Source organism: Esox lucius, chromosome 19 (genome assembly GCF_011004845.1).
Source record: "Esox lucius isolate fEsoLuc1 chromosome 19, fEsoLuc1.pri, whole genome shotgun sequence".
Lineage (NCBI taxonomy): Eukaryota > Metazoa > Chordata > Actinopteri > Esociformes > Esocidae > Esox > Esox lucius.
In genome coordinates this window covers 15,181,496-15,207,729 of record NC_047587.1, presented here as the reverse complement: position 1 = coordinate 15,207,729, position 26,234 = coordinate 15,181,496, and the positions used below count along the sequence as shown (strand labels likewise).

The following is a 26,234-nucleotide window of genomic DNA, read 5'->3' as shown; positions in this document are numbered from 1 at the left end:
GGAGGTGGAAGGGGAGGTGGAGAGGCAGGAGGAGACTGGGGAGGTGGTGGTGCAGGAGGTGCAAGGGCAGGAGGAGACTGAAGAGGAACGGGATGTGACCACGTACTCTGAAAACTCGGAGGAGACTGAGGAAGACACCCCCAGCAGCCATCAGGGGAATGGTGGGGAGGGAACGAGAGAGGCAGAGAGGGATGGGGAGAGAGACAGGGAGGGGGAGAGAACGAGACAGGGAGAATTGATGACAGAGGGACTGGGAGAAAGGGATATCAGAATTCAGGAGCACACTGTTGTCAGCCACCAGGAGATGGAGGAGCTGAGGAGGGACAGGCAGAGTCAGGCAGATTGCATCATGGGAAACCCCGGCGGCAGTACAACCTCACGTCGTGTCTTAGAATCCCCACAGAGGACCTCCTGTCGTGTGAGTGGAGGAGGGAGAGATTGGACTCCTCAAAGGGCCCACAAGGAGGTGAAGAGGCAGGGCAGGGGAGGCCGAAGGGACACGAGGTGTGAGAGGGGAGGCGGAAGGGGTGGAAGGGAGACGGAGCGCGAGGATGGCGTTGGCCAGATGATGTCTGAGGTCAAGGTGTGCATGAGCAGTAGCAGTAGCTCTGAGACGCAGGACGGTAGAGAGGCCGCCCTCCGACCCAGACCTCCGAGGCCTCGACCCCGGCCCCGCCCTGGCCCCGGCAACCCACACCCCCACCAGGCGGACTCCCACAGTCAGCAGGCAAAGGCCCAGAGTAAGACGCGCCCAAAACAGGCCTACCAGACACACACCTACCTAACAGAGGGCGACACCGACCCAGCACAGGCCCAGAACCTCGAGCTAGAGGCCCAGAGCGACACCCGACAGAGCCAGCAGACAAAAGCACAAGACTGCGGAGAAGATGCCATTAGGCCTAGACCCAGATCCGGCCCGAACACACCACATCCTCACCAGACACGGCCAAAGCAGGTCCACCAGACCCGACATGCACAGCCAGACCAAAACCGCAAGAGACAAGCACCCAGCCACCCAACACAAGCCCAGGCTAGTCAGGACCACACTGGGAAGACCCGGGGACACACCCAACCAACACTGTGTTCAACCAGTACCTCTGACTCCCCTCCCAGCCTCCAAAACCAGACCCAGTTGAATGGTACCAGTACCAGGTCCACCTCTGACTCCCCTCCCAGCCTCCAAAACCAGGCACAGCTGAATGGTACCAGTACCAGGTCCACCTCTGACTCCCCTCCCAGCCTCCAAAACCAGGCACAGCTGAATGGTACCAGTACCAGGTCCACCTCTGACTCCCCTCCCAGCCTCCAAAACCAGACCCAGTTGAATGGTACCAGTACCAGGTCCACCTCTGACTCCCCTCCCAGCCTCCGGAACCAGGCACAGCTGAATGGCATCAGTACAAGGTCCCCCTCTGACTCCCCCTCAAGTGTTCAGAACCAGGCTGAGTTGCATGGTACCAGTACCAGGTCCATTTCTGACTCTCTTCCCAGCCTCCAAAACCAGGATCAGTTGCAAGGTACCAGTACAAGGTCAACCTCTGCTTCCCCACCTAGTAAGGCCCAAACCTGCTACTCTCAAGTCCAGCAGCATGACAGGGAGAGTTTAGTGGGACCCCAGCCTACTTCTGTCTCCCCTACCAGCCAGCAGAACCAGGCTCTATCGCATGGTACCAGTACCAGGCCCACTTCAGTCTCCCCTCCCAGCCACAAGGCCCAGGTACAGGACCACACTCCCAACACGCGACACCCCCAGCACCGCTACAGGGAGAGCAGCGCCAGGGCCCCGTCCGACCCTCCCCCTTTCCAGGGCCAGCTGTATCAGACTGAGACCCGGACCCAGGAGGAGCCCCAAAGAGAGGGTCCAACTAGCCTCAGCTCGGACCGCAACCCCATCCCAGAGAAGCACCCCGGGGCTGTCAACACATCCCCTCTGCCCTCACCCACCCCGCGCTACAAGTCGAGCCCCGCCTCATCCGCCCCGTGCTACAAAACAACCCCACCTTCACCCGCCCCGTGTTACAAAACAACCCCACCTTCACCCGCCCCGTGTTACAAAACAACCCCACCTTCACCTGCCCCGTGTTACAAAACAACCCCACCTTCACCCGCCCCGTGCTATAAAACAACCCCACCTTCACCCGCCCCGTCCTACAAAACAACCCCACCTTCACCCGCCCCGTGCTACAAGGTGTGTCCTTCTCCACCTGCTCCGCCCTACAAGACTTCCCCAGCTCCGCTGGCTCCGCAGCGTGGCACAGAGGCCCGGAGGGAGTCCCCAGAGAGGAGAAGCGCACAGGAACAGGTGAACTGATGTATTACAACCGACTCCAGGATGTGCTTGTTGCCGGTTATGAATTTGACAGGGACCATGTACAACAAACAGTGCACCAGATTTGACCTACATATGCGGATAGCTGATTCTCATCAGCAGTCCGGTCATGTTCCTGTCTATTTGTTTCATAGCATGTTAGTATATCTCCCTTCTCACAGTTCTGTAGATGCTAAGCGGTTTGAGGAGTGGTTCCCAACTCCGGTCCTCCAGTACTCCCAACAGCAAACATTTTTGTTGTAGCCCTGGATGAGCATACCCAAGTAAACCCTTTGAGCCAGATAATTTAGTTGACAAGTTGAATCAGCTGTGCTTGGCTGGGCCTACAATGAAAACGTACTGTTGGGAGTACCCAAGAACCGGAATTGGGTACCACTGGGTTAGAGCAACTGACCTGTCACTGAAAGTTTGCAATACCAAATCCCTGAGCCGGCTAAGTGAGGAAACAGTTTTTCTGTACCTGAGCAAAACAGTTATCCCTAATCGCTCCCCGGGAGCCCAGTGTGCCTTGTGTGCAACTAAAACATTGTAAACAATTTTCAACTGCTAAATGGCCCCAGATGTGTTTTTATCATGCCAATCTGTTTGCTTCTGTTACATTTGTTGTATTCGGTCAATAGTGAGATATTTCCTCCTGCTGTTGCAGATTCCTCAACATGTAACAGAAGAGCAGCCTAGCAGGCCACCGTACCCAGAGCCCCAAGAAACTGAGGAGGACAGCGACAACACACCTCAACCAACACAGAACAATGCCTCATTCCCCAGCTTTGTGGATGGTAAATATATTTTCCTAATTCAATAAATTAGTGGATGTGGATTGGAGTGGGTATTGTGGGAACTGGCAGGGAGAGGTGAGGGGTTTGGTGATTGAGGGAAGATACCTGGGGGCCCGCTGGCTCCACCCCCGGGACAGCTGAGCAGCAGTGAGCCACTGAGTGTTTGGGGATAAATGAAGGAACGGAAAAGCGCGGGCGAGAGAGAGTGTGGTATGGAGAGCGTGCGTAACGATAACCCTATCAGTGTGATTAACGGTTACCTCGGTACGAAGGACCATGAACAACGAGAACGGAGTAAGGACGGTGAACGGGTTGATGGACTCCCCTTTACTTTCCTCCACCCTGTGTGTACCCGACCCTAATAAATACCCCAACTGCATTCTAATCGTGCTTTCTGTGTTGTTGTTGTTGAACTTGGTGATATGGGAACACCACCCCCCTGAGTCCGCTACAGTATCTGGACCGCTGGTTCCAGTGTATAGACATGGTGTAAATGACTGAATACAACTGAATGGACATGGAGTAAATGACTGAATACCACTGTATAGACATGGAGTAAATGACTGAATACCACTGTATAGACATGGAGTAAATGACTGAATACAACTGATTAGACATGGAGTAAATGACTGAATACAACTGAATGGACATGGAGTAAATGACTGAATACAACTGTAGAGACATGGAGTAAACGACTGAATACAACTGTATAGACATGGAGTGAATGACTGAATACAACTGAATGGACATGGAGTAAATGACTGAATACAACTGATTAGACATGGAGTAAATGACTGAATACCACTGTATAGACATGGAGTAAATGACTGAATACCACTGTATAGACATGGAGTAAATGACTGAATACAACTGATTAGACATGGAGTAAATGACTGAATACAACTGAATGGACATGGAGTAAATGACTGAATACAACTGTAGAGACATGGAGTGAATGACTGAATACAACTGTATAGACATGGAGTAAATGACGTAATACAACTGTATAGACATGGAGTAAATGACTGAATACCACTGTATAGACATGGAGTAAATGACTGAATACCACTGTATAGACATGGAGTAAATGACTGAATACAACTGTATAGACATGGAGTAAACGACTGAATACAACTGTATAGACATGGAGTGAATGACTGAATACAACTGAATGGACATGGAGTAAATGACTGAATACCACTGTATAGACATGGAGTAAATGACTGAATACCACTGTATAGACATGGAGTAAATGACTGAATACAACTGATTAGACATGGAGTAAATGACTGAATACAACTGTAGAGACATGGAGTGAATGACTGAATACAACTGTATAGACATGGAGTAAATGACTGAATACAACTGTATAGACATGGAGTAAATGACTGAATACCACTGTATAGACATGGAGTAAATGACTGAATACCACTGTATAGACATGGAGTAAATGACTGAATACAACTGTATAGACATGGAGTAAACGACTGAATACAACTGTATAGACATGGAGTGAATGACTGAATACAACTGAATGGACATGGAGTAAATGACTGAATACAACTGTAGAGACATGGAGTGAATGACTGAATACAACTGTATAGACATGGAGTAAATGACGTAATACAACTGTATAGACATGGAGTAAATGACTGAATACCACTGTATAGACATGGAGTAAATGACTGAATACCACTGTATAGACATGGAGTAAATGACTGAATACAACTGTATAGACATGGAGTAAACGACTGAATACAACTGTATAGACATGGAGTGAATGACTGAATACAACTGAATGGACATGGAGTAAATGACTGAATACCACTGTATAGACATGGAGTAAATGACTGAATACCACTGTATAGACATGGAGTAAATGACTGAATACAACTGATTAGACATGGAGTAAATGACTGAATACAACTGTAGAGACATGGAGTGAATGACTGAATACAACTGTATAGACATGGAGTAAATGACTGAATACAACTGTATAGACATGGAGTAAATGACTGAATACCACTGTATAGACATGGAGTCAACGACTGAATACCACTGTATAGACATGGAGTCAACGACTGAATACCACTGTATAGACATGGAGTAAATGACTGAATACCACTGTATAGACATGGAGTCAACGACTGAATACCACTGTATAGACATGGAGTCAACGACTGAATACCACTGTATAGACATGGAGTAAATGACTGAATACCACTGTATAGACATGGAGTAAATGACTGAATACCACTGTATAGACATGAAGTAAATGACTGAATACCACTGTATAGACATGGAGTAAATGACTGAATACCACTGTATAGACATGGAGTAAATGACTGAATACAACTGTATAGACATGGAGTAAACGACTGAATACAACTGATTAGACATGGAGTCAACGACTGAATACCACTGTATAGACATGGAGTCAACGACTGAATACCACTGTATAGACATGGAGTCAACGACTGAATACCACTGTATAGACATGGAGTCAACGACTGAATACCACTGTATAGACATGGAGTAAATGACTGAATACAACTGAATGGACATGGAGTAAATGACTGAATACAACTGTATAGACATGGAGTGAATGACTGAATACAACTGTATAGACATGGAGTAAATGACTGAATACCACTGTATAGACATGGAGTCAACGACTGAATACCACTGTATAGACATGGAGTCAACGACTGAATACCACTGTATAGACATGGAGTAAATGACTGAATACCACTGTATAGACATGGAGTAAATGACTGAATACCACTGTATAGACATGGAGTAAATGACTGAATACCACTGTATAGACATGAAGTAAATGACTGAATACAACTGTATAGACATGGAGTAAATGACTGGATACAACTGTATAGACATGAAGTAAACGACTGAATACCACTGTATAGACATGGAGTAAATGACTGAATACCACTGTATAGACATGGAGTAAATGACTGAATACCACTGTATAGACATGAAGTAAATGACTGAATACAACTGAATGGACATGGAGTAAATGACTGGATACAACTATATAGACATGGAGTAAATGACTGGATACAACTATATAGACATGGAGTAAATGACTAAATACAACCGAATGGACATGGAGTAAATGAATGTACCTTGTGCCCAGTCCCAGGTCCGTGTGAGCCGGAAGACCTGATTGATGGGATAATTTTTGCTGCCAACTACCTGGGCTCCACCCAGCTGCTGTCAGACAAGAACCCATCTAAAGGAATACGCATGGCTCAGGCCCACGAGGCTGTCAGCCAGGTCAAGGTATGACGTGTGTGCTTGTGCGTGCGTGCGTGTGTTTTGTTTTAACAGATCGAATTTGGATCATAAGTTCTCCCAAAAATTGTAAAACATGAAAAAGATACCTTATTAGAACATTTTGCCAGTCCCCCCAATGATGAGAGAGTACATTTTTGGCTTAGGTTTCTGGATCAAACTTAAAGTTAAGGTTAGGGGTAACATTGAGGTTTTTATAAGGTTCAGGGGGTTATAGCAGAGGTGTCAAACCGGTTCCACGGAGGGCCGAGTGTCTGCAGGTTTTCACTCTCTCCTTGTACTTGATTGGTTAATTAGGTCACTGATTGGTTAGTTTCTACCCTCACCTGGTTGTGTAGGTATGAACTAGGAACCAATTTATAGGAAAAACCAAAAACCTGCAGACACTCGGCCCTTTGTGGAACCGGTTCGACACCTGTGGGTTATAGGTTAGGGTTAGCCATTAGGGCTATGTTAGATTTAGAAAATTAATATTGGGTTAGAGGTTGAGATTAGTGATAGGAAAGGGTTAGGTTGGGATTAGGTTAGTGTAGGGAACACGGTTGGGAACACATTTTCTTAAACATTTCTGGTCCCCACAAATATAGAAATAAACATAGGTGTGTGTGTGTGTATGTGTGTGTGTCTGTGTGCATGTCTGCGGTGCTTGAATTGGCTAGGAGCTGAATACCGGTGCCTCAGATGTTCTACTGTTTGAGCTCCTGTTCGTCTTATTGAATATGAAATCAAACGTTTGGCGGAGCTCCTACACATGAATATAAATAGCACTGGCACCCCAAGGAGTGCCGACACCTGTTTCATTCCAAGGCAAGCAATGTGTGCGTGCGTGTGTGTGTGCACGTGTGTGCATGTGTGTGTGTTCAGACTTCACTAACCGGTTCAGATTTGACAAAATCTCAGCAATGATAGTAAAACAAGGAAAATGTGCTTGTCTCCAGAGGGAAAAGGAGTATTTCCAGTTTAGGGTGTAAGTTCAGGCTTAATGCTTGAATACAGGTAGGGGTTTGTGAAAACAGAATTTTGAATAGGAATGGGTGTGAGGATGTCGATCATACCCTGGTTTTTCTACTTGGCGCCCCTTCTAGAACTTTCCACTTAAGGGTCAAGCAGATACTGTGTTTTCTTTAATTTTGTACACATCTTACAGATGTCAGTTGGGCTGTCCGTGCATGGTCCTCTGTTATCGCAAACAAGATTTACCTTGGACTTAATTTTCTCACCACACGGCGGAGCTCTATCCCTCCTTTTCACCATGGTCTTCCCCTCACTCAGAGCCAAGACGAAGACTCTCAGTTGGTGACAGAAGTTGACCTCTTCATCTCCACCAAGGCTGTGAAGGTGCTGAATGCGGACACACAGGTTTGTTACTACAGTATTGGCGTCTTGTATGAACACAATCCTCTGCATTAACTTTGTGTCTGCTACAGGGTTGGATATTTTTTAAATCCAGGTCAGGAAGTCTGATCTGTCAGAAAATGTCTATCTGTTGCTTTTGGGGCATCTTGTAGCAAGGTAGATAGGGATTGTCCATTCCAAGTTATTACCACAGCTTTAAACAAAGTTTTTTTTGGTCTTGCTCAATAAAGTGAGCATTCTTTGGCCATCACTTTAGATATCCAGGCCCTTTGTGATGGCTTAGCCCACAATTCTTTTCCCTTTTTTTTTTTTGGTAAGGTTTTTGCTACATGTCAGATGCATTTGTTTTCTTAAATTTGCATCATTTTAGCTTTCTTGATTGTCATTGAGACCTCTTCGGTCATCTTTTTGACAGACATCATTAACAGATTCCAAATGCAAATGCAAAGCCCAAAATCAGGAATATACAAATGATGTGACAGACCGCACCTGACTAACCAGAAACACCTATCAAACCTGTACCTTTGGGGGAGAATGTAAAGAATTACCTTCAACTAAAAGCCAAGAATTTTTGCCTCATTTTTATTTTTTTTAATGGTCACTTTCCTAACACCTATGAAGGACACTGTATTTATTCTCCAGGAAACACTGATGGACAGTGCGTTGCGCACCATCTCTTACATTGCGGACATCGGGAGCATCGTGGTTCTGATGGCTCGGACTCGTAGATCAGGAGGCACCGCCTCACAGGACTGTACTGAGTCTGACCTGTCCTCTGCAGAGGGCCAGAGGCAGTACAGAATGATCTGTTACGTCTTCGAGTCAGAGGATGTGAGTACACAGCTGACGGCCTCGTAGTAACTTCACAATCCGTTCAGAGAAATGTTCAAATCTATATACAGTGAGGGAATTTTTTGGGGGATCCCGTGCTGATATTCTACATTTGCCCACTGACAAAGAAATTATCAGTCTATAATTTTAATGGTAGGTTTATTTGAACAGCGGGAGGCAGAATAACAATTAAAAAATCCAGAAAAACGCATGTCGAAAATGTTATAAATTGATTTGCATTTTAATGAGTGAAATAAGTATTTGACCCCTCTGCAAAACATGACTTAGGACTTGGTGGTAAAACCCAGAGGTCAGACGTTTCTTGTAGTTGGCCACCAGGAGGGATTTTGTCCCACTCCTCTTTGTAGATCTTCTCCAAGTCATTAAGGTTTTGAGGCTGACGTTTGGCAACTCGAACCTTCAGCTCCCGCCACAGATTTTCTATGGGATTAAGGTCTGGAGACTGGCTAGGCCACTCCAGGACCTTAATGTGCTTCATCTTGAGCCACTCCTTTGTTGCCTTGGCCGTGTGTTTTGGGTCATTGTCATGCTGGAATACCTATCCATGACCCATTTTCAATGCCCTGGCTGAGGGAAGGAGGTTCTCACCCATGATTTGACGGTACATGGCCCTGTCCATCGTCCCTTTGATGCAGTGAAGTTGTCCTGTCCCCTTAGCAGAAAAACACCCCCAAAGCATAATGTTTCCACCTCCATTTTTGATGGTGGGGATGGTGTTCTTGGGGTCATAGGCAGCATTCCTCCTCCTCCAATCACGGCGAGTTGAGTTGATGCCAAAGAGCTTGATTTCGGTCTCATCTGACCACAACACTTTCACCCAGTTCTCCTCTGAATCATTCAGATGTTCATTGGCAAACTTCAGATGGGCCTGTACATGTGCTTTCCTGAGCAGGGAGACCTTGCGGGCGCTGCAGGATTTCAGTCCTTCACAGCGTAGTGTGTTACCAATTGTTTTCTTGGTGACTATGGTCCCAGCTGCCTTGAGATCATTGACAAGATCCTCCCGTGTAGTTCTGGGCTGATTCCTCACAGTTCTCATGATCATTGCAACTCCACGAGATGAGATCTTGCATGGAGCCCCAGACCGAGGGAGATAGAGTTCTTTTGTGTTTCTTCCATTTGCGAATAATCGCACCAACTGTTGTCACCTTCTAACCAAGCTGCTTGGCGATGGTCTTGTAGTCCATTCCAGCCTTGTTTAGGTCTACAATCTTGTCCCTGACATCCTTGGACAGCTCTTTGGTCTTGGCCATGGTGGAGAGTTTGGAATCTGATTGATTGCTTCTGAGATCAGGTGTCTTTTATACAGGTAACAAGCTGAGATTAGGAGCACTCCCTTTAAGAGTGTGCTCCTAATCTCAGTTTGTTGCCTGTATAAAAGACGCCTGGGAGACAGAAATCTTTCTGATTGAGAGGGGATCAAATACTAATTTCAGTCATTAAAATGCAAATCAATTTATAAAAATTTTGACATTCGTTTTTCTGGATTTTGTTGTTGTTATTCTGTCTCTCACTGTTCAAATAAACATACCATTAAAATTATTGACTGATCATTTCTTTGTCAGTGGGCAAACGTACAAAATCAGCAGGGGATTAAAAAAAAAAATCCCTCACTGTAGCATGTCTTATACTTTAACTGTAGTCATTTATTTTGTCAATGTATGGATAACTTATATGGTCTCCCCCCTTGTATTGTTGTCAACTAAATAGCCTGTAGATTCCATTGAGTAGTTTTCCCCTCTCCCTCTGGCCTCCCCTTACCTTCCCCTTGGCCACTCCTCTTTTCATATGGCCCCTCCTCTTTTCATGTTGCCTCTCCTTTCTCCCCTGGCCACTCCAATCTTTCCTCTGGCCACTCCATTCTCTCCTCTGGCATCCCGCCATGTCGTCTCTCCTCTCTGCAGGCCCAGCTGATTGCGCAGTCCATTGGCCAGGCGTTCAGCGTCGCCTACCGGGAGTTTCTGCGAGCCAATGGGATCAATCCTAAGGACCTGAGTCAGAAACAATACAGTGACATCATCAATTCCCAGGAAATGTACAACGATGACCTGGTCCATTTCTCAAACTCGGACAACTGTAAAGAGGTGTGTGCAAGCCACATATTTGATTGTTGAACGTGGTACATGACTGCAGTTGCACTCCGTTATCCGACAGGTAGCCAGATGGTGTTAAAATGTTTTCCTGAAGCAAACACCCATTTTATTTTTTTCTGTATTACTGGATGGAGGTAAATGTGCCCTGAACAATGCAAAACCCATAAAGATATTCAGTATGTACTTCTGACTGTCTTTAATATAATTTTTTTTATAATTATATACAATATTTACAATGTTATCTTCCTCTGTGTGTTTCTCTCTGAAGAAGCAGAAATAAAGGAGAGAGACAATAGTGGAATCTGAACTCTCTGTCTCTCACTATTTCTTCTCCTCTGTCTGTCTCTCTGTTTCTGTCTGTCTCGCTGTCTGTCTGTCTCTCGTCTTGGTTCTTTATGTCTGTCTGTCTTTTCTCTTTCTCTCTTTCCGTATCTCTCTTTCTCCACCTGCAGCTGGAGTTGGAGAAGCAGAAAGGAGAGAGCTTGGGTGTGGTGATAGTGGAGTCCGGCTGGGGCTCCATCCTGCCCACGGTGATCCTGGCCAACATGCTGAACAGTGGGCCGGCCGCCCGCTCTGGGAAGCTGAACGTGGGGGACCAGATCATGTCTATTAATAACACCAGTCTGGTGGGCCTGCCCCTGGCCACCTGTCAGAGCATCATCAAGGTGCCGTCAACTCTATGACTGATTCATTGTCTATGAGTGATTCATTGTCTATGACTGATTCATTGTATTTGTATTAATTGTCTATTGTATTTGTATTCATTGTATTTGTATTCATTGTCTATGACTGATTAATTGTATTTATCACTAGGGTGTTGTGTGAAATATTGTGGACACGCAGGAGGCTGAGTCAGTGCTGTATTGGATAAATTACTCTGCATTGGTAAGACTGGTGGGATTCTTTTGAGGAAGAGTACAGATCAGCAGATAGAATTTCCCTCAAACCAATTCTATTGAAGTTATTTAATGAGTTGTGGTCCTTATTTAGAAAAACAAACAAAAGAGAACCCACTGTGTTCCGGCGCGCATCCAAGTTCTGCCCACCCTCTGGTTTTTGGGAACAGGCAATTTTCAGCGAGATCTTTTCAATCGGTCTGGCATTTCACAGCCTTTGATCAGTTGTAAATTGATGCCCACTGTTTGGATGCAATCATCAGCAAAACCAACAGCTACATAAATATTCTGTCCACAATGGTCAAAATTGATTATTTTGCTGTCATTAGTTGTATTTATGTCTTTTTTTGGTTGTTTCATTGTACTTCCTGGAACGGAGTTGAATAGTTCTGGCGGTACAGGGAGGATCTCATATCAGTGTGCGTTACAGTTGCAGCGTTGTTGCCAACCTGTCGCCCATCAACTGTCCTTTAGTTATTATTAGTAATCATTAATTGTTAACGTCCCATCATTCTTATGGCCATGTTGCACGACATTGTTTCAAAAGCCCAGTTTTCCATTACTTCAGCTACTGTGGAACAGATTTCAGTGATTTTGAAAGCAGGGTGTCTGTTGTGACTCGTTTGGTAAGACTGCTCAACTTGCTGATATTTCACCCCCGTGTAACTGCATCCCCAAGCTATTGTTCGGTTTGGGTGGAAGGCTCAGTAGATGGGACTACATGATAGGCCATCTCAGATCTCAGGCCATACTGAAGCAATGCACGAGACAGTGTTTTCAACCACCATCAACGAAACAAGACGTTATGGAATTTCTTGGAATAAATGAGGCGGCATCTCTCTAATAGAGATTGAGGAGGTGTATAATCTGTGCCACAGCATTGTGTAATCTCTGGCTGCCCTCATTTTGGCATTCAATAAGAGAGTGTTCCTGTGTTCCAACTGCACTGTGTATTTGCTAATCAAAGTTTATCATTTTAAAAGGCTAAGTGATCTTTAGAAAACCCTTTTGCAGTTATATTAGCAATGCTGAAAACTATTGTGCTGATTAAAGGAGCAACAGAATCAACAGGCTCAAAAATTCCAGAAACAAAATACTTTCTTCTGAAGCTCGTCAGTGCATTATAGACACTAATGCATTTAACTGTATGGTATGAAAGAAGTGCACATCAAGACAATCAAACATGTGGGAAGTGCTTTTGGAAGCGTGTGTTGAATTTTCTTCAGATTACCTCATTAAATTGATCTGAAAGGCTGTAATTGCTGTAATTGGAGGCTTCTTTGATGAAAGCCAAGTTTGAAGGACACAATTATTATTACAATTCAATTATACCTAACCTTGTCATTGACTGTTTTTCCTATTCATTTTGCTATATTCTTATTCAAACTCATTTAATCTATGTCTTAATGGAAAACAAGGACATTTCTAAGTCACCCCAAGCATTTGAACGGTAGCGCACAACACTTTCCCTGGTCAATTACTTGTCATGTTGGACAGAGAAAGTAAGGCATTATTCTTTAGCCGAGGCCTCAAAGCAATGTGCCTCCAGCTCATTAATGAGATCCTTTGCTTACCCTGCAGGAGAAGTGGGGCTCCCCACACTCAGTGGTCCACGTTGTGGAAATAAGCTGTGTTATTTTAGGTTGTGCGATTGAAACCGCGAATTGGACTCAAGATGCCAACTTCCTAGGTCGTGTGCGCCACATTTTCAATAGGGCCCCATCTGAGGTTTGCAAGTGTGAAGTCTATGTAACGTTTTATTTAGTATCTTATAGCGTAAAAAAGCCCATAGTTGTTCTAGTTAATCGAGAGTCGGACATTCTGTCTTGAGTATGGAGATGCTGCAATTTTAGAGTATATAGAGAGAAACAGACATTGTGGAGTTATGAAACTAAGACCATCGTACTGGAGTGTTGACATTATGCTTGTTGCGTGTCAGCCACTCTCTGGGCTCCATGGGCGGTATCTATGGGCGGTATCTATGGGCGGTATCCTTGGGCTGTCTCCTTAGGCGGTATACTTGGACTGTCTCTTTGTGCTGTCTCCCTGGGCGGTATCTATGGGCTGTCTCCTTGGGCTGTCTCCTTGGGCTGTCTCCTTGGGCTGTCTCCTTGGGCTGTCTCCTTGGGCTGTCTCCTTGGGTGGTTTTTATGGGTGGTCTCTATGGGTGGTCTCTATGGGTGGTCTCTATGGGTGGTCTCTATGGGTGGTCTCTATGGGTGGTCTCTATGGGTGTTCCTCAAATCAGGCCAACCTTCCTCTCAGTAAGAAATGTATGGATTCTATGGACTAAAGCTGACTCACTTTGGTCTCTCCGTGAGAAGACATACTCAACACATTCAACTGACATAATTAAGAAAGCTTCAACAATAACATGCACACATTTCTATAAGGATTTAACTGCCAATGTAAACATGTGGTCAGAGAGGGAGGGAACTGAGCCTGACACCAGTAAGGTTTATGACCCTGTTTGACTTCTGACCTGGGTTCAGATCTTATCTGAGGCAAGGTCTATAGCTTATCTACACATACATTCTCCCTTGAACTTTTGTGAGCCATTTAAATATTATTTCATAGCTTATGTACACACCACGCTCCATACTCTCAAAGTGATTTGTTACAAATACATTGAAATAATCAACATTGGGTTAATCTCCAACCTTTGAATACATATAGGTCCAAGGCACTTAATTCTGCGAGTGCAAAGTTAACAAATGCGATTGTTTTAAGATTAATTTTGCATAGATAATTTAGTATTTCCCAAATAAATAATGGAAAATGATTTGATATGACAATGAAAGCAGATTCTACTAAATGTACCAAGTGTTTCTTACTGCTTATTTTTGACTGCTTTTTTTGTATCCAGAAAACAGGGAAAAGGTATTAATTCTAGAGCATTGAGAGTCAGACACATTCCGAGAGAATTCAGTCTGCCACAGATACTCTAGTATTCAAGGGCAGACACAGACATTCTAGGGTATTGAGAATCCCAACACTGACATTCTAGAGTTTTGAGAGTCAGATACAGACATTCTAGAGTATTAAGAGTCCCATCACAGACATTCTAGAGTATTAAGAGTCCCATCACAGACATTCTAGAGTATTAAGAGTCCCATCACAGACATTCTAGAGTATTGAAAGTCACGACACAGACATTCTAGACCAAGGGTATTTAAATCTTACCCTACGGGGGCCGGAGCCTGCTGACTTTCTGTTCTACCTCATCATTAATTGTTGTCTCAAGTCTGAATAAGTCCCTGATTAGAGGGTTGCAATGAAAAAATGGAGTGGAACTGGCTTTGAAAACCATTGAAAGTCCCGACACAGACATTCATGCTGGGACACTGTAGAATAACCATTGTCATGTATGGTGTTCTGTGCTATATTTTCAGGGTCTCAAGAGCCAGGTCCAGGTGAAGCTGAGTATTGTGAGCTGCCCTCCTGTCACTACAGTCCTAATCAAGAGACCTGACCTCAAGTTCCAGCTGGGCTTCAGCGTTCAGAACGGCATTGTGAGTCGGATGACTGTACGATTATAATGCATTAGACGACATGTCATGACCACGCGTGCTGCCATGCTTGGTTCCAGTCTACTGTGAATTCTGGATCGATAGCACGGCAGCCGTATAGGTTTAGAGTTGGCCTTTATTGTTTTTCCAGATCTGCAGTCTGATGCGCGGCGGTATCGCAGAACGAGGAGGGGTGCGAGTCGGCCACAGGATCATTGAGATCAACGGGCAGAGCGTGGTTGCCATGCCGCATGAGAAGATAGTCCAGACCCTGTCCATCTCAGTGGGTGAGGTGAGTGTCCGTTGCCAATAGACCAGGTCGCTGGTTGTGGCAAGACCGGCAGGTAGGACCCCGTCAGACCGGCTATCTGCCAACCTCACACATTCTCAATGAATACATACCTACAGGTTAAGTGGTGAGCCAGGCAAAGCCATTAGCGAATCAGGGGCAATATAAAAAGAGTATTCACCCTCTTCTTCTTCACTGTCTCCTTCGTCTCCTTCTTCTTCTTCAATCTGCAGATCAATATGAAGACGATGCCTGCTGTGATGTTCAGACTGTTAACAGGACAGGAGACCCCTGTCTATATCTAGTCTCTACTCTGCTCTACCCTCCAGGGCCAGGACGCCCCACACCTCATTTTGCCCCCCTGCTCCACCCTCCAGGGCTCCCACGCTGCACCCCACCCCCCGACCCTTTCTACAACCAGGGTTACCGGAAACGAAACCGCCACGCATTAAAAACAAGCTGCTGGTTGTTGTGCTTTCAGTCATTTTATAGGCACAAACATCTCTGTGGTGAATCATTTATTTAAAGAATTAGCCTATGACAAATGCAGTATGGGAGTAGAGGTTTTAGTTGTTTTGTTCCCCTTGACATTTTTTCCAAATATTGTGTTTTTTCCTTTTAAACATAATGTTTTCAAACAAGAGGTTCACCACAGAGATTTTGTAATGTGTAAGCTGTAATAATCAAATGATTGTGGGTAGAGGAGGCCGAGTGTTAGGGCCCTATTCTCTAAGTAGTTCACTACATGTGACCAGGGAACATATGGCTCTGGTCATTGGGGAAACACCCCTTGAATACTCTCTAACTACTTCTGTATGTGTGGGAGGAAATGAGGGAGAGACTGGCAACAGAGGCTGTTCCAGCCATTGCATTGTCAATAGCCATTGGATGTGGGGGCGGGGCTTCTGACCTCATCCAATATGTTTTAAGATGGAGGTGAGAAGAGATGATGCAAGGAATTAAAGAGATTCTGTTCTCCAAATGATGTGGTTCAAGATGGACCATTATACTTTTTTTTAAGTATAATTTCATTTTGGTTGGTTCATTTGTGATTAATTTAATACAAAATTGTTTGAAATGAATGCAATATAAGCTGTCCCTAGTGGATGTGGTATATACAGTATGTGTGTGTGGGTGTGTGTTTACTGGTTTAAATATCTTGCAAGTATTAAAACAAGGAAAATCTGCTGTTGTGGGGACATTTTGTCCAGCCATATTAAGAAGGAATTTTCCAACTCGGTTAAGCTTAAAAGTTGCAACTGGGGTTAGGATTACGATTAGGCAATGAATTGATCAATAAAATAAAGGAGTGAGAAAACACACAGTCTGCACTTCAAGGAATGATTGTGACTTGTGCGTTTCAGTGTGTGGAACACAGAAAAGTACTATTACTTTAGTTCCTCTGGGGTTAGGTTTTGGGTTGAGATAGGTGATTTGGTGTCCCCAGAGGAACGGGGCACAGGGTGTGTGTGAATGTAAGACGAAATGTACACACAAGGTCGGGGTTACTTTCTCACAAGAAGAGATTGCAAACAGCTAATTTTATTTTTGAACGTCTTACTAGTTTTCGTTAGTAACATGCAAGACTCTGTGATTTACTGTAGTTGCGTTGTAGTTGGGTTTAGGGGGAAGAATGTGGCAAATGTGCCACAACTGTGTTGATATTGTAACTTATCGTTGGGGCTAGCCTTTCATTGTTCTTTGATTGTTTAACTGACAGCTGGGGTGATTTAGCCATGTGAGAACACAACACACACTGTATGTTATGATGCTGTAGAGTGCCTTCAGATTGTTCACACCCCCTTGAACATTTTGAAATGTGGTCGTGTCAAAGCCTCACAGATCATCAAAATGGATCCACACACCAAGTGGAAATACTCATTCATTAAAAATACGAACCTAGATTTAACAATGATTAAACAGTACCCGCCGAAAGGTGTACGGACAAGTGGGGACGTGGGGGACAGGCTCTAATTTATGGAACTCCAAGGCACCGACACGACAGAATGTTAAAACCTTCAAGGGGATGTGGACTTCTCACTGGCATTGTCAATTGTAATTCATAAGGGAGGGTTTATTTCCACTGGCCAACATGAGGAACTTTAGCCACCCCTCATATATATTGACACAGTACGGTATGGGACAAGGCCAAATATCATCGTGTATGGGGCATTCTAGCCTGGTCTGACATTGTTGCCTATCATGCCACAGCAGGACAAAGACCATACGAATTGGCAATGCAGCACAAAGGGATCTGTTACCAGGCTTGGGGATTATTGATTTTCCACTGTAAAACTTCGGACCTGATTTGCCCCGACGAAAAATGGAGCTACCCCCGCAAAAAAATGTCAACTCTTTATAACCCATGAGTTAGTTTGCGTTTTCTGTTGCTCAAATACAGACACAATGCCTGTTAACCTCTTAACGACTGTTAACGACACATTATGGTAACGCAGAAGGCCAAAGACATAACCGGCAATGACATGCATCCTTCTTTCTCTGCGTCCTAAATGCCACAATGGTCCCTCTATAATGTATAAAGACGTAGGATCAAATGTCGTGCCCTATTAAGGGGGCAGGAGCAGTTTGGGGCGCAAATAAGTGTGCTGGACTGTGTGATCTTGTATATTGCTGTATGAATGTATCGCCAGACGCTAAGAATACACTGTGACTGATTGAGAAAGGAGCAGATGATGACGACGTGTGTTACTGCTTTCCATATGGGTTTTAATGAGATGACCTCCGCGACATGCCGTGATGAAAATAAACACCTGGAACACTCACACCTAGTGTTCAAGCAGATGTGGACACCTCGTTTGTTCCTACTTTAATAGACTTGTCTATTCTGCTAACTTTTCCCCAATCACATTTTTTCCCAGAAATCCTTGTATGAAAAATCCTGCTCATTTCATACATATAACCGCCTGGTTTTTTTTAGGGGTGGGGAGGGGGCATTCTGGGAGTTAGCATCATTTCGCAAAGCAAATACTCTTATGTTACACCAGATGCTGATCAAGAAAGGTTTGAATACCTGACTCAATGATGCTCATTAAAATAAAGTGTGTAGAAAAAAACATTGGTTTCATTCAGTTTTTGTTTCACAATTAGACATAAATACAGCACATAATAAAAATGGTATTGACAGTATAAAGTTATGTACATTTTGTTTTTACATACATCTATAGAAAAGTCCACAAAGATATTCATAGTTCAAGTAAAATCAACATTTTGGGGGGGGAATGCAATGACAATTGATTTTTCAAGTCGACCAGTGTTTTTTGGTTTGGCTAGGTCACTGTGTCAGCTTGGACATTTCACGCCACAGCATAAAGTTGAGTCCACCATTAAAATCAGATCTTTGAAAGCCAGTGCGAGCCTAGCCATGTGATATGATATTCAAGAGCTGTACCACACCACCTAAAACCAAGACTGGAATCCAGGACCTCTGTCTTGCAAACACGTGACCATCTTCCTTTACGGCGTCTTAACCTAACGTACTGCCGGTGGAGACATTTGAATCAGGATCCTCATATACGTGGACCGACAGCTCCTTGAGGGATGTTTGTTTGATGCCTTTCCCCAAATCATGCTGGAACACACAAGACGACGATAACTTTATTTACTGTTCAAACAAGGACAACAAATTTGATATGTTTGCTAAACTAAGCCTTAGACTTCTTGAGTTCATGTTTGACTGTATCTTCTAGGAACCCTAGCTCTGGTCCAGGGCATCAAGGTGAATGGGAGACGGATGCCAAACAACACCCTGGACCAGAGCTAAACCAACAACACCCTGGACCAGAGCTAAACCAACAACACCCTGGACCAGAGCTAAACCAACAACACCCTGGACCAGTGCTAAATCAACAGTGACCGTTTTTATATTGTGTCCCTTACCGTGACGGTGGTGACCCCACTGAGGAAGTTGGAGTTCAGGTATCCCTCTCCCATATAAATGTCGTCTTCCTCTGTGTCCACCCCGACACTGAAGGCCTCTCGCATCCTTTCTGGGATCACACAGTCCAGGATCACCACCATCACTCCTATCAGCAAACACAGTACACCTGCCAAAACAACATGGAGGCCTCCTTCATCAACTGCCTGCTTTTCACTTTGATTCAAATACATTTTAGTCATTTTACCAACACTTATCCAGAGCGACGAACCAATTGATAGTTTTCACGTTACGTCACGGCATATGGGAATGCCAACTTGGCGGGCAAAACAAACTCTCCTTCCATTGCCCATCATCAACAACCTCACAACTTTCACAAGTTACTTCAAAATGCCAGATAGTTGCAGTTTCATTGTTTGCGCTAACAGCATATATATTGTATTTGCAAACATATCTACATGAAATCATTGTAATGAATGACAAGGTCTGTTTTCGTTTGCACCAATGCAAACAACTCCAATGGCCTAGCTAACGTTAGTGAGGCTAGCTAAACCTATCTTGTTAAACATATAGCATTAGCTAAGTTAATAACAAAGATAACCCATGAGAAAATTGCACCAATCCAACCTTCTCCACAGCAACCCAGGCTGTCAATAGTGGGTCATTTAAACAGTAATAATCGTTTACCTGACATTGGGGAAAGGTTTCTATTATTACCAGTACATTTATCACAAGAATCTGTGTTATACTGGCTGGACTACGTTACACTGACCACCCATAGAACCAATGGTAATTTAGCACTAAACTTCACTTTGACAAGAATTTCTTCTCCTTCACCTCCCAAACAATTGCATTATTGACCCACCCTGATTTAACGGACAGATAGCTATCTGTACTTTTGTACACTTTCATTTTGGTAGCAGTGTATGGGGAAGGATTCTCCACAAGGTATATGTACACAACCCCAAAGTTCAGCTCCGGCAGGGTTGTCGCGGTTTTCAACAATGTAAATAACGCACTTGGGTCACAAGTGCCTAAGATTTGCAGAGTGTTTGTATACCTTTGTTTTTCATGTTTTGTGAGGTGATCTAAAACACTAAGGCCCTGATCAAAATAGTGCACAATATAGGGAATAGGGAGCCGTTTGGAACGAAGACTCCTTCTAGTAGACGCACACGCTCCTTACCCGTGGCCAGCGCCAACCAGAAGGAGCCGCTGTACTCCGTCTGGAAGGCTCCCATGGTGCCAAGGGTGAACATGCATGACGGCAGATTCATGATGGTGGAGAAGGAGGCCATGGAAAAGAAGATGAAGGCGGCGGTGACCACCATCATGCAGCCAGCGTACAGGATGACCGGCATGGAGAACAACACGTTGGCCAACAACCAGCAGCAGAACGCCGTCCTGGGGGGGGATCAACAGGCCTAATTTATATAAGGGTGATGTAGGTGGTGGGGGCTGATCCTGTGACAGGGGCCTCCACCCTCGGACCATGTCAGCTGTGTTGTCTTACCAAAGGGTGGATGAGGCGTATTGGCCAGAGTATCTGTACTGGTAGATGAGACCACATGGACTACTGAGGGTGAACTTCTCAGCGATGTAGAGGATCGGGTTGGGCAGGCCTCTCTCAAGGGCCTTCTCGTACTCCTCATCGGTGTCGTGCCACTTGAACATCTCGTTGTAGTTGATGGTCTCGTTGAGTTGGTTCACAGGATTCCCTGGAGGGGCGGAGAGGAACGCATGGTCTGAGACCTTTCTGTTCGGGTGGGTATTACTTCATGCAATGCGGCTGAACCGATCAAATGTACTTTGAACTTGACTGGCAACGCTTTAATGTGCCACATTTAAAAACTCCCTCACCCCAGCAAAGGCCGGTCCTCAAGAGCTTTTGACAGTGATTTTTAGGTCTCTCCGAAAAAAAGTTGTTTAGGAACTTCTGCCAAATAGGATAATGGTTATAATCCATGTGAAGTAGAGCTTTGCATCAAATACTTATGTTGTAATAAAAACCGTGGCAGCAAGTCCGTTGTATTTCATGTACTTCATATTTATTTAGGAAATACATAAGAGTAAAAACTATAAATAGCTAGTTGGAAATCTTGACTATCAGGGCAGGCTCTAGGCTTTTATGGTGTTCCTAAGGAAAATGTTGATCCCCTAGCAGTCGGGACGCTAAGCAGCCACTTATGTTACTTGTGTCTAGAACTGGCCCTGCTGACTATTTAAAATGTGTATTTTTTTTATCAATGTAATGCATAGCCTTGGGGAAGTGGATCAATGTGCAGCAGAGACCGAAGTTCAGTCCCAGCATCCTCACAGTTCTTGCCAGTCTCCCCCTCTGTTTCCTACAGTCTAAATGAATTAAAATATCCCCCCAAATGTTTTTCCTTAAGGATCATTGAATTGCCAAAGGATCATTGAATAGCCAAAGTCGGTTAAACCTTGGATTCAGCGAGTCTCAAAAAGTAAAATTTCATGTCACCTCCATTCAAATTGTCCATCCTGCCAGAAGAAAGCCTCTACTCTTAAAGAAAGAAACAAGACACTTGACCATAGGGAGCTGATGTTTATTTCTTGATGAGAGTTGAAGAAGTTTTCCAGAACTTTTAAGATCACAACAATTCATGGGAACTTGTAGAATCTTGCCTTTGCTTTCATGACTGCTTGAGTTGCTCGTTCCTTGATTCCCTGTCAAGTGAGGCTTTGGAGGCCAGATTTATTCATCATAGCAAGTGTTTACGGTTCAGCTCAGGGAATTCAATGTTAGGTAGGACAATGTTTGGTTAGCACATTCTTGATTGGGCCTAGTTTACTAAGAATTGTAAGGAAAGAGTATATGAAGGGTCCACATGAAATATTTTTACTGTACTACTAGAACAAATAGAAGCCCAAATGATCAGAAGACATTTGCGGTAACGTTTTCAGTCAATGTTCCAAATATTTATTTCTACAAAATTGTTCCAAGAGCAGAGGGTATTTTTTTACAGGGCATTTTAAAAAAATGGTCCATCTTCATTGATATGTTGATGTGGTATCATGCACATTTAGAACAAACAATGAAATCTTCTAATTCTACATGTCAGTGGGCTCACCTCTTAAAGTGATGTTGATGCCATACAACCCGATATGTAGGCCCACCTCTGCATCCACCTCCTCGCTGCTGAAGGACTTGTAGGAGGTGTTGGTTGAGCCCTGGGCCACAGCCCAGTCACTGGTGAAATTCAGGGCTGAAGTGACATGACATGAGTTCTTTCTTAGAACAGAAATTAAATAAATATGCAATAGAATGTATAGTTTGTTTGAGCTGCTGAATAGAAAATGTTGACGTGCGTAAACTGAGGATTTTCCCATATCCTCCTACACCAAGTGGTGACAATCACTATAAACAAAGAAATTGTGGAATTTGTATTGCATTATGCAATCAATTATGTGATAATAATGCAATTAGGTGGCGGTTTCACAAGTAAATAGTGTAAAAATATGTATAATCTGTTTAATTTGAAAACACAGGGACATACTGAGAGGAAGAGGTCATGAGCCTGTCTTTTTATCTCGGCAACATGAAAAGAAGTAATAAAATTGTATGACTATTTATTATTTCCTTGTGTTGCGATAGATGTGATGCGATGCTTGCTACTCACCCACTATCACAACGCCTATAAATAAACTGATGATAATCCTGAACATCCAGAGAAATCTCTGAAATAAAAGGTTTGAGGAAACAAGTCACAAATCATGTAAGCATGGCCTTTGACTTAGTAACCCATCTCATATCTATAAAGTATTACATTTTTCAATCAATTTCCTCTTTATCACGTTGGATGGGAAAATAATCAGTTTAGGTCAATATGTATTCTTAGATAATTTACTCACGGGTTACAGTTTGGGCATAGAGTCAAATAAGTGTCAACATTAGAATTGATTTCATTGCTGATGGCACAAATTCAACCCCATAGCTCTGTGGTGCTGTTTGGTCTTACTCACCGACTTGCCTCTGATTCCTGGCAGAATTAGAAGAAAAGTTACCGCGAGGACCAGGAAGACGAGAATAATGGTGAGGAGTTGGGTGTTAAAGATGAAAGAGGTTCTTTGTAGGGGGTAGAATGGATAAATGTCATCGTAGAAAGTCATCTTAACTGGGGATCTCCGGGAACTGAAGCTAAGACCTGAGAGAGTGACAGAAGAGACAGTGTTAGAGTGGAGAGCAGCGGGTCTCAGTTACTGACTAAAGATACAGCGATAAGAAACCGTTGGAATCCCATTAGGGCCTCACTGTACAGTTGGACAATGATAGACAACCCAGGTGCTGCAGGGCCGCAGGCAGTGACTTTGATTCTTACACCCTGGAGGACCAGGTGTGTCCATGAGGCCCGGCAGCATATGGGGAACAGGGTTATCTATCTCAGCAGTAAGGGAAACTGAGGAAAGCTGTAATGCCAAACAACAGGTGGAAATGAATTGCTGAAGTAAATGAAATGTATTATATGACTTGCAGGCATTGATTTCTGAATCAAGACAAATGACATGTTTATTGTAAATTGATAATAACTAATATTATAGCAGTTAGCATGTAATTTAGGGATTTACAAACTGTCATTCTTGCTTGTTATTTGATATTTGATAGTACTTCTATTTCTTCCTGCAAAGATAAAAAAAAAAGAAAAAAACATACTATACGTTCACAGATCTTAACCGAAAAGCTATCATATACATTTGACAGTTAAGTAATTTGGCTCCTGCCCTTTCTCTGTGTGACTTACATTATTGATTTCATGTATTTAGTATCCGTAGTCTTTTACAATTACGAAACTTTTTTTTTACCAGGGGAGTTGAGGGGATTGAAGCTGGAAGCTAAGAGAGATTAGATGGCCATGACGATATGAAAGCCAGAGGGGACTGCCCAGTACACCAGGGTTAACACCCTGACCAACATGATGTGTCATGGGATCTTCGGTGACCACAGAGAGTCAAGACACTCATAATGCCCCATCCGAAATACGGCACGCTATGCAGGGAGTCACTGTGCACTTGAGCAGAGGCACTTAACCCAAATGGTTCCTGTAACTTGACCTGAATAAGAACATCTGCTAAAATGACTAAAATAGAAATGTCATGATTTTATACACCTGAACCTCCTTCCGTGTTATGTTTCTTAGTAGAAATGTCATGATTTTATACACCTGAACCTCCTTCCATGTTATGTTTCTTAGTAGAAATGTCATGATTTTATACACCTGAACCTCCTTCCATGTTATGTTTCTTAGTAGAAATGTCATGATTTTATACACCTGAACCTCTTTCCATGTTATGTTTCTTAGTAGAAATGTCATGATTTTACACACCTGAACCTCTTTCCATGTTATGTTTCTTAGTAGAAATGTTTTTGTTGTCATCTAATAGTCGGGGGGGGGGAAAGACTTTGAATCTTCAAAATCATGTCTTCATGAGGTCATTTTAGACTCAATTGTTATTATAGGTCTAACTTTTCCCCAAAAATATTTTTTTGTGTATTTTGTTTGAGGATAACATTGCAGATGTGACCTATATACAACAAGGAACATTACTCTTATACCGTATTTGGAAACTTCAGAAGAAGGGATCTGGTTCTGCAATAGACAGGATTCGAAACATCACAACAGCATTTAAAGGCTTTAATGCTCTGAATCTCTGGCCTTGCAAAACTCTTGTCACAAGACCCAATGTCATGTTTTTCAAAACACCTGCAGATTAATATTCCAGTACACCTTGAATCTGTCAATACCCTCACACCCATGTGTTTCAAGACTCCAGCTAAATTCAGGTTTTGTCTCCACAGGTGGCTTGTTAACTCAGATCCACTATAATTTCAACAAAGCACTTCCTTTTAACAACAGCTGTTGAGACTGCAGTAAGAGCATATAAACTAAACAATGTAAGGTCAGTGAGTAGAGTAAAAACTAAAAAAATATCAATGTGGAGCAGATTTAAAAAGAAAAGAAAAAAGAAAAGACGTAAACACACAGAACCCCCCCCGCACACAGACAAAAAACTGTCTCTGAACAATTACATTAAATGGGCATTGGATTAATGTCATAAATAAATCCGCTAATTGTTTAGAATAATGCTTACCTGAACGTCTCAAAAAGATGCGCAGCCAAGACTGAGGCAGAAGGATGGGAATAACGAATGTCAATGCGATATACTTTTATACCCACGCCGCGCACGTACTTTTTTTGGGTGTATCTTCGTGTTTCCTTGATTGGTATTCTTTGAAACAGAGGTGTGTGAAACCGTGATGATCGTTCCTATAAGGAAACGCACGTGTCAGTCTATTTATGATTATGTGAGTGAGGACCGCTCCGACAAGGAAACGCATGTGTCAGTCTATTTATGATTATGTGAGTGAGGACCGCTCCGACAAGGAAACGCATGTGTCAGTCTATTATGAGAAGTTGGGTCATCGACATCAGGCTATATCCTTTTCTCCCGACCGCTATTTTGCTCACCTGGATTTTTAAAATCCCAACTCTTTAATTGTAAAAATCTAACCTCAATATTGGGTGAGTTACCATGAAAATGTGTTTTTTTCTTTAAAACCTATATTTTCTCAAGTTTGTTAGGGAAAGCAATCTAGCATTGTTCACTCGGCTCACATAAAAATAGTCATTGTTGAGTATTGGTATTTTTTATCTCCTTTATCAAAATGTTTTTTCGCTGTTGTCCTACTTGCTCTTTCCACACCAGTAGGCTACTCCTTGAATACCCTTGACCGTTTCGGACTCTGCCTACTGAGGTGCATCTCTCGCATCAATGGATATGCGTACACGGATCTGGAGTAGTCCTTTGTTGGCAGTGCTGGCGTTGCTGCCCATTTTCGTTGAACGTAAGTGCACACTCTAGTAAATATAGCCAACTTGTTTCGTTAAATGTATACGGCATGTTGAACTT

The 26,234-nt window shown here is 43.5% G+C and overlaps 3 protein-coding genes across 4 annotated transcripts in view; 2 read left to right on the top strand and 1 right to left on the bottom strand.

The window, feature by feature from the left end:
• apba2a (amyloid beta (A4) precursor protein-binding, family A, member 2a) lies at positions 1–18,214 on the top strand. Its single transcript, XM_029115221.2, has 10 exons — positions 1–2,302; positions 2,976–3,105; positions 6,260–6,405; positions 7,690–7,776; positions 8,416–8,604; positions 10,530–10,709; positions 11,171–11,383; positions 15,007–15,126; positions 15,275–15,415; positions 15,646–18,214. The coding sequence occupies exons 1-10, from the start codon at positions 239–241 to the stop codon at positions 15,715–15,717; spliced, it is 3,342 nt and encodes a 1,113-aa protein (XP_028971054.2). The 5' UTR covers positions 1–238; the 3' UTR covers positions 15,718–18,214.
• Positions 18,215–18,896: 682 nt separating this feature from the next.
• duox2 (dual oxidase 2) lies at positions 18,897–23,551 on the bottom strand. Its single transcript, XM_020056704.2, has 7 exons — positions 23,292–23,551; positions 22,949–23,006; positions 22,400–22,534; positions 20,821–21,025; positions 20,494–20,711; positions 19,310–19,476; positions 18,897–19,001 (listed from the first exon to the last, which is right to left on the bottom strand). The coding sequence occupies exons 1-7, from the start codon at positions 23,436–23,438 to the stop codon at positions 18,897–18,899; spliced, it is 1,035 nt and encodes a 344-aa protein (XP_019912263.1). The 5' UTR covers positions 23,439–23,551.
• Positions 23,552–25,408: 1,857 nt separating this feature from the next.
• The window catches only part of duox (dual oxidase), a 28,239-nt gene continuing 27,413 nt past the window's right edge, over positions 25,409–26,234 (top strand). Inside the window, exons 1-2 of one of the 2 annotated variants that reach the window (XM_029115220.2) lie at positions 25,409–25,846; positions 26,034–26,169. In XM_029115220.2, coding sequence (XP_028971053.2) covers positions 26,097–26,169 — 73 coding nt within the window. In that variant the 5' untranslated portion in view covers positions 25,409–25,846; positions 26,034–26,096. Of the gene's footprint in view, positions 25,847–26,030; positions 26,170–26,234 lie in introns of both variants that reach the window. The other variant, XM_020040554.3, reaches the window with a different exon arrangement.

Bases quoted from the DNA above. Each gene is read 5' to 3' on its own strand.
- apba2a (XM_029115221.2), top strand. From the start codon at position 239: ATGACAGAGGGACTGGGAGAAAGGGATATCAGAATTCAGGAGCACACT. The intron at 6,406-7,689 runs GTATGACGTGTG...CCCCTCACTCAG, and splicing joins AGGCTGTCAGCCAGGTCAAG to AGCCAAGACGAAGACTCTCA. The intron at 10,710-11,170 runs GTGTGTGCAAGC...CTCCACCTGCAG, and splicing joins ACTCGGACAACTGTAAAGAG to CTGGAGTTGGAGAAGCAGAA.
- duox2 (XM_020056704.2), bottom strand. From the start codon at position 23,438: ATGACTTTCTACGATGACATTTATCCATTCTACCCCCTACAAAGAACC. The intron at 23,007-23,291 runs GTGAGTAAGACC...CTTTTATTTCAG, and splicing joins CAGGAATCAGAGGCAAGTCG to AGATTTCTCTGGATGTTCAG. The intron at 19,477-20,493 runs GTAAGGAGCGTG...TTGTTTTGGCAG, and splicing joins CTGGTTGGCGCTGGCCACGG to GTGTACTGTGTTTGCTGATA.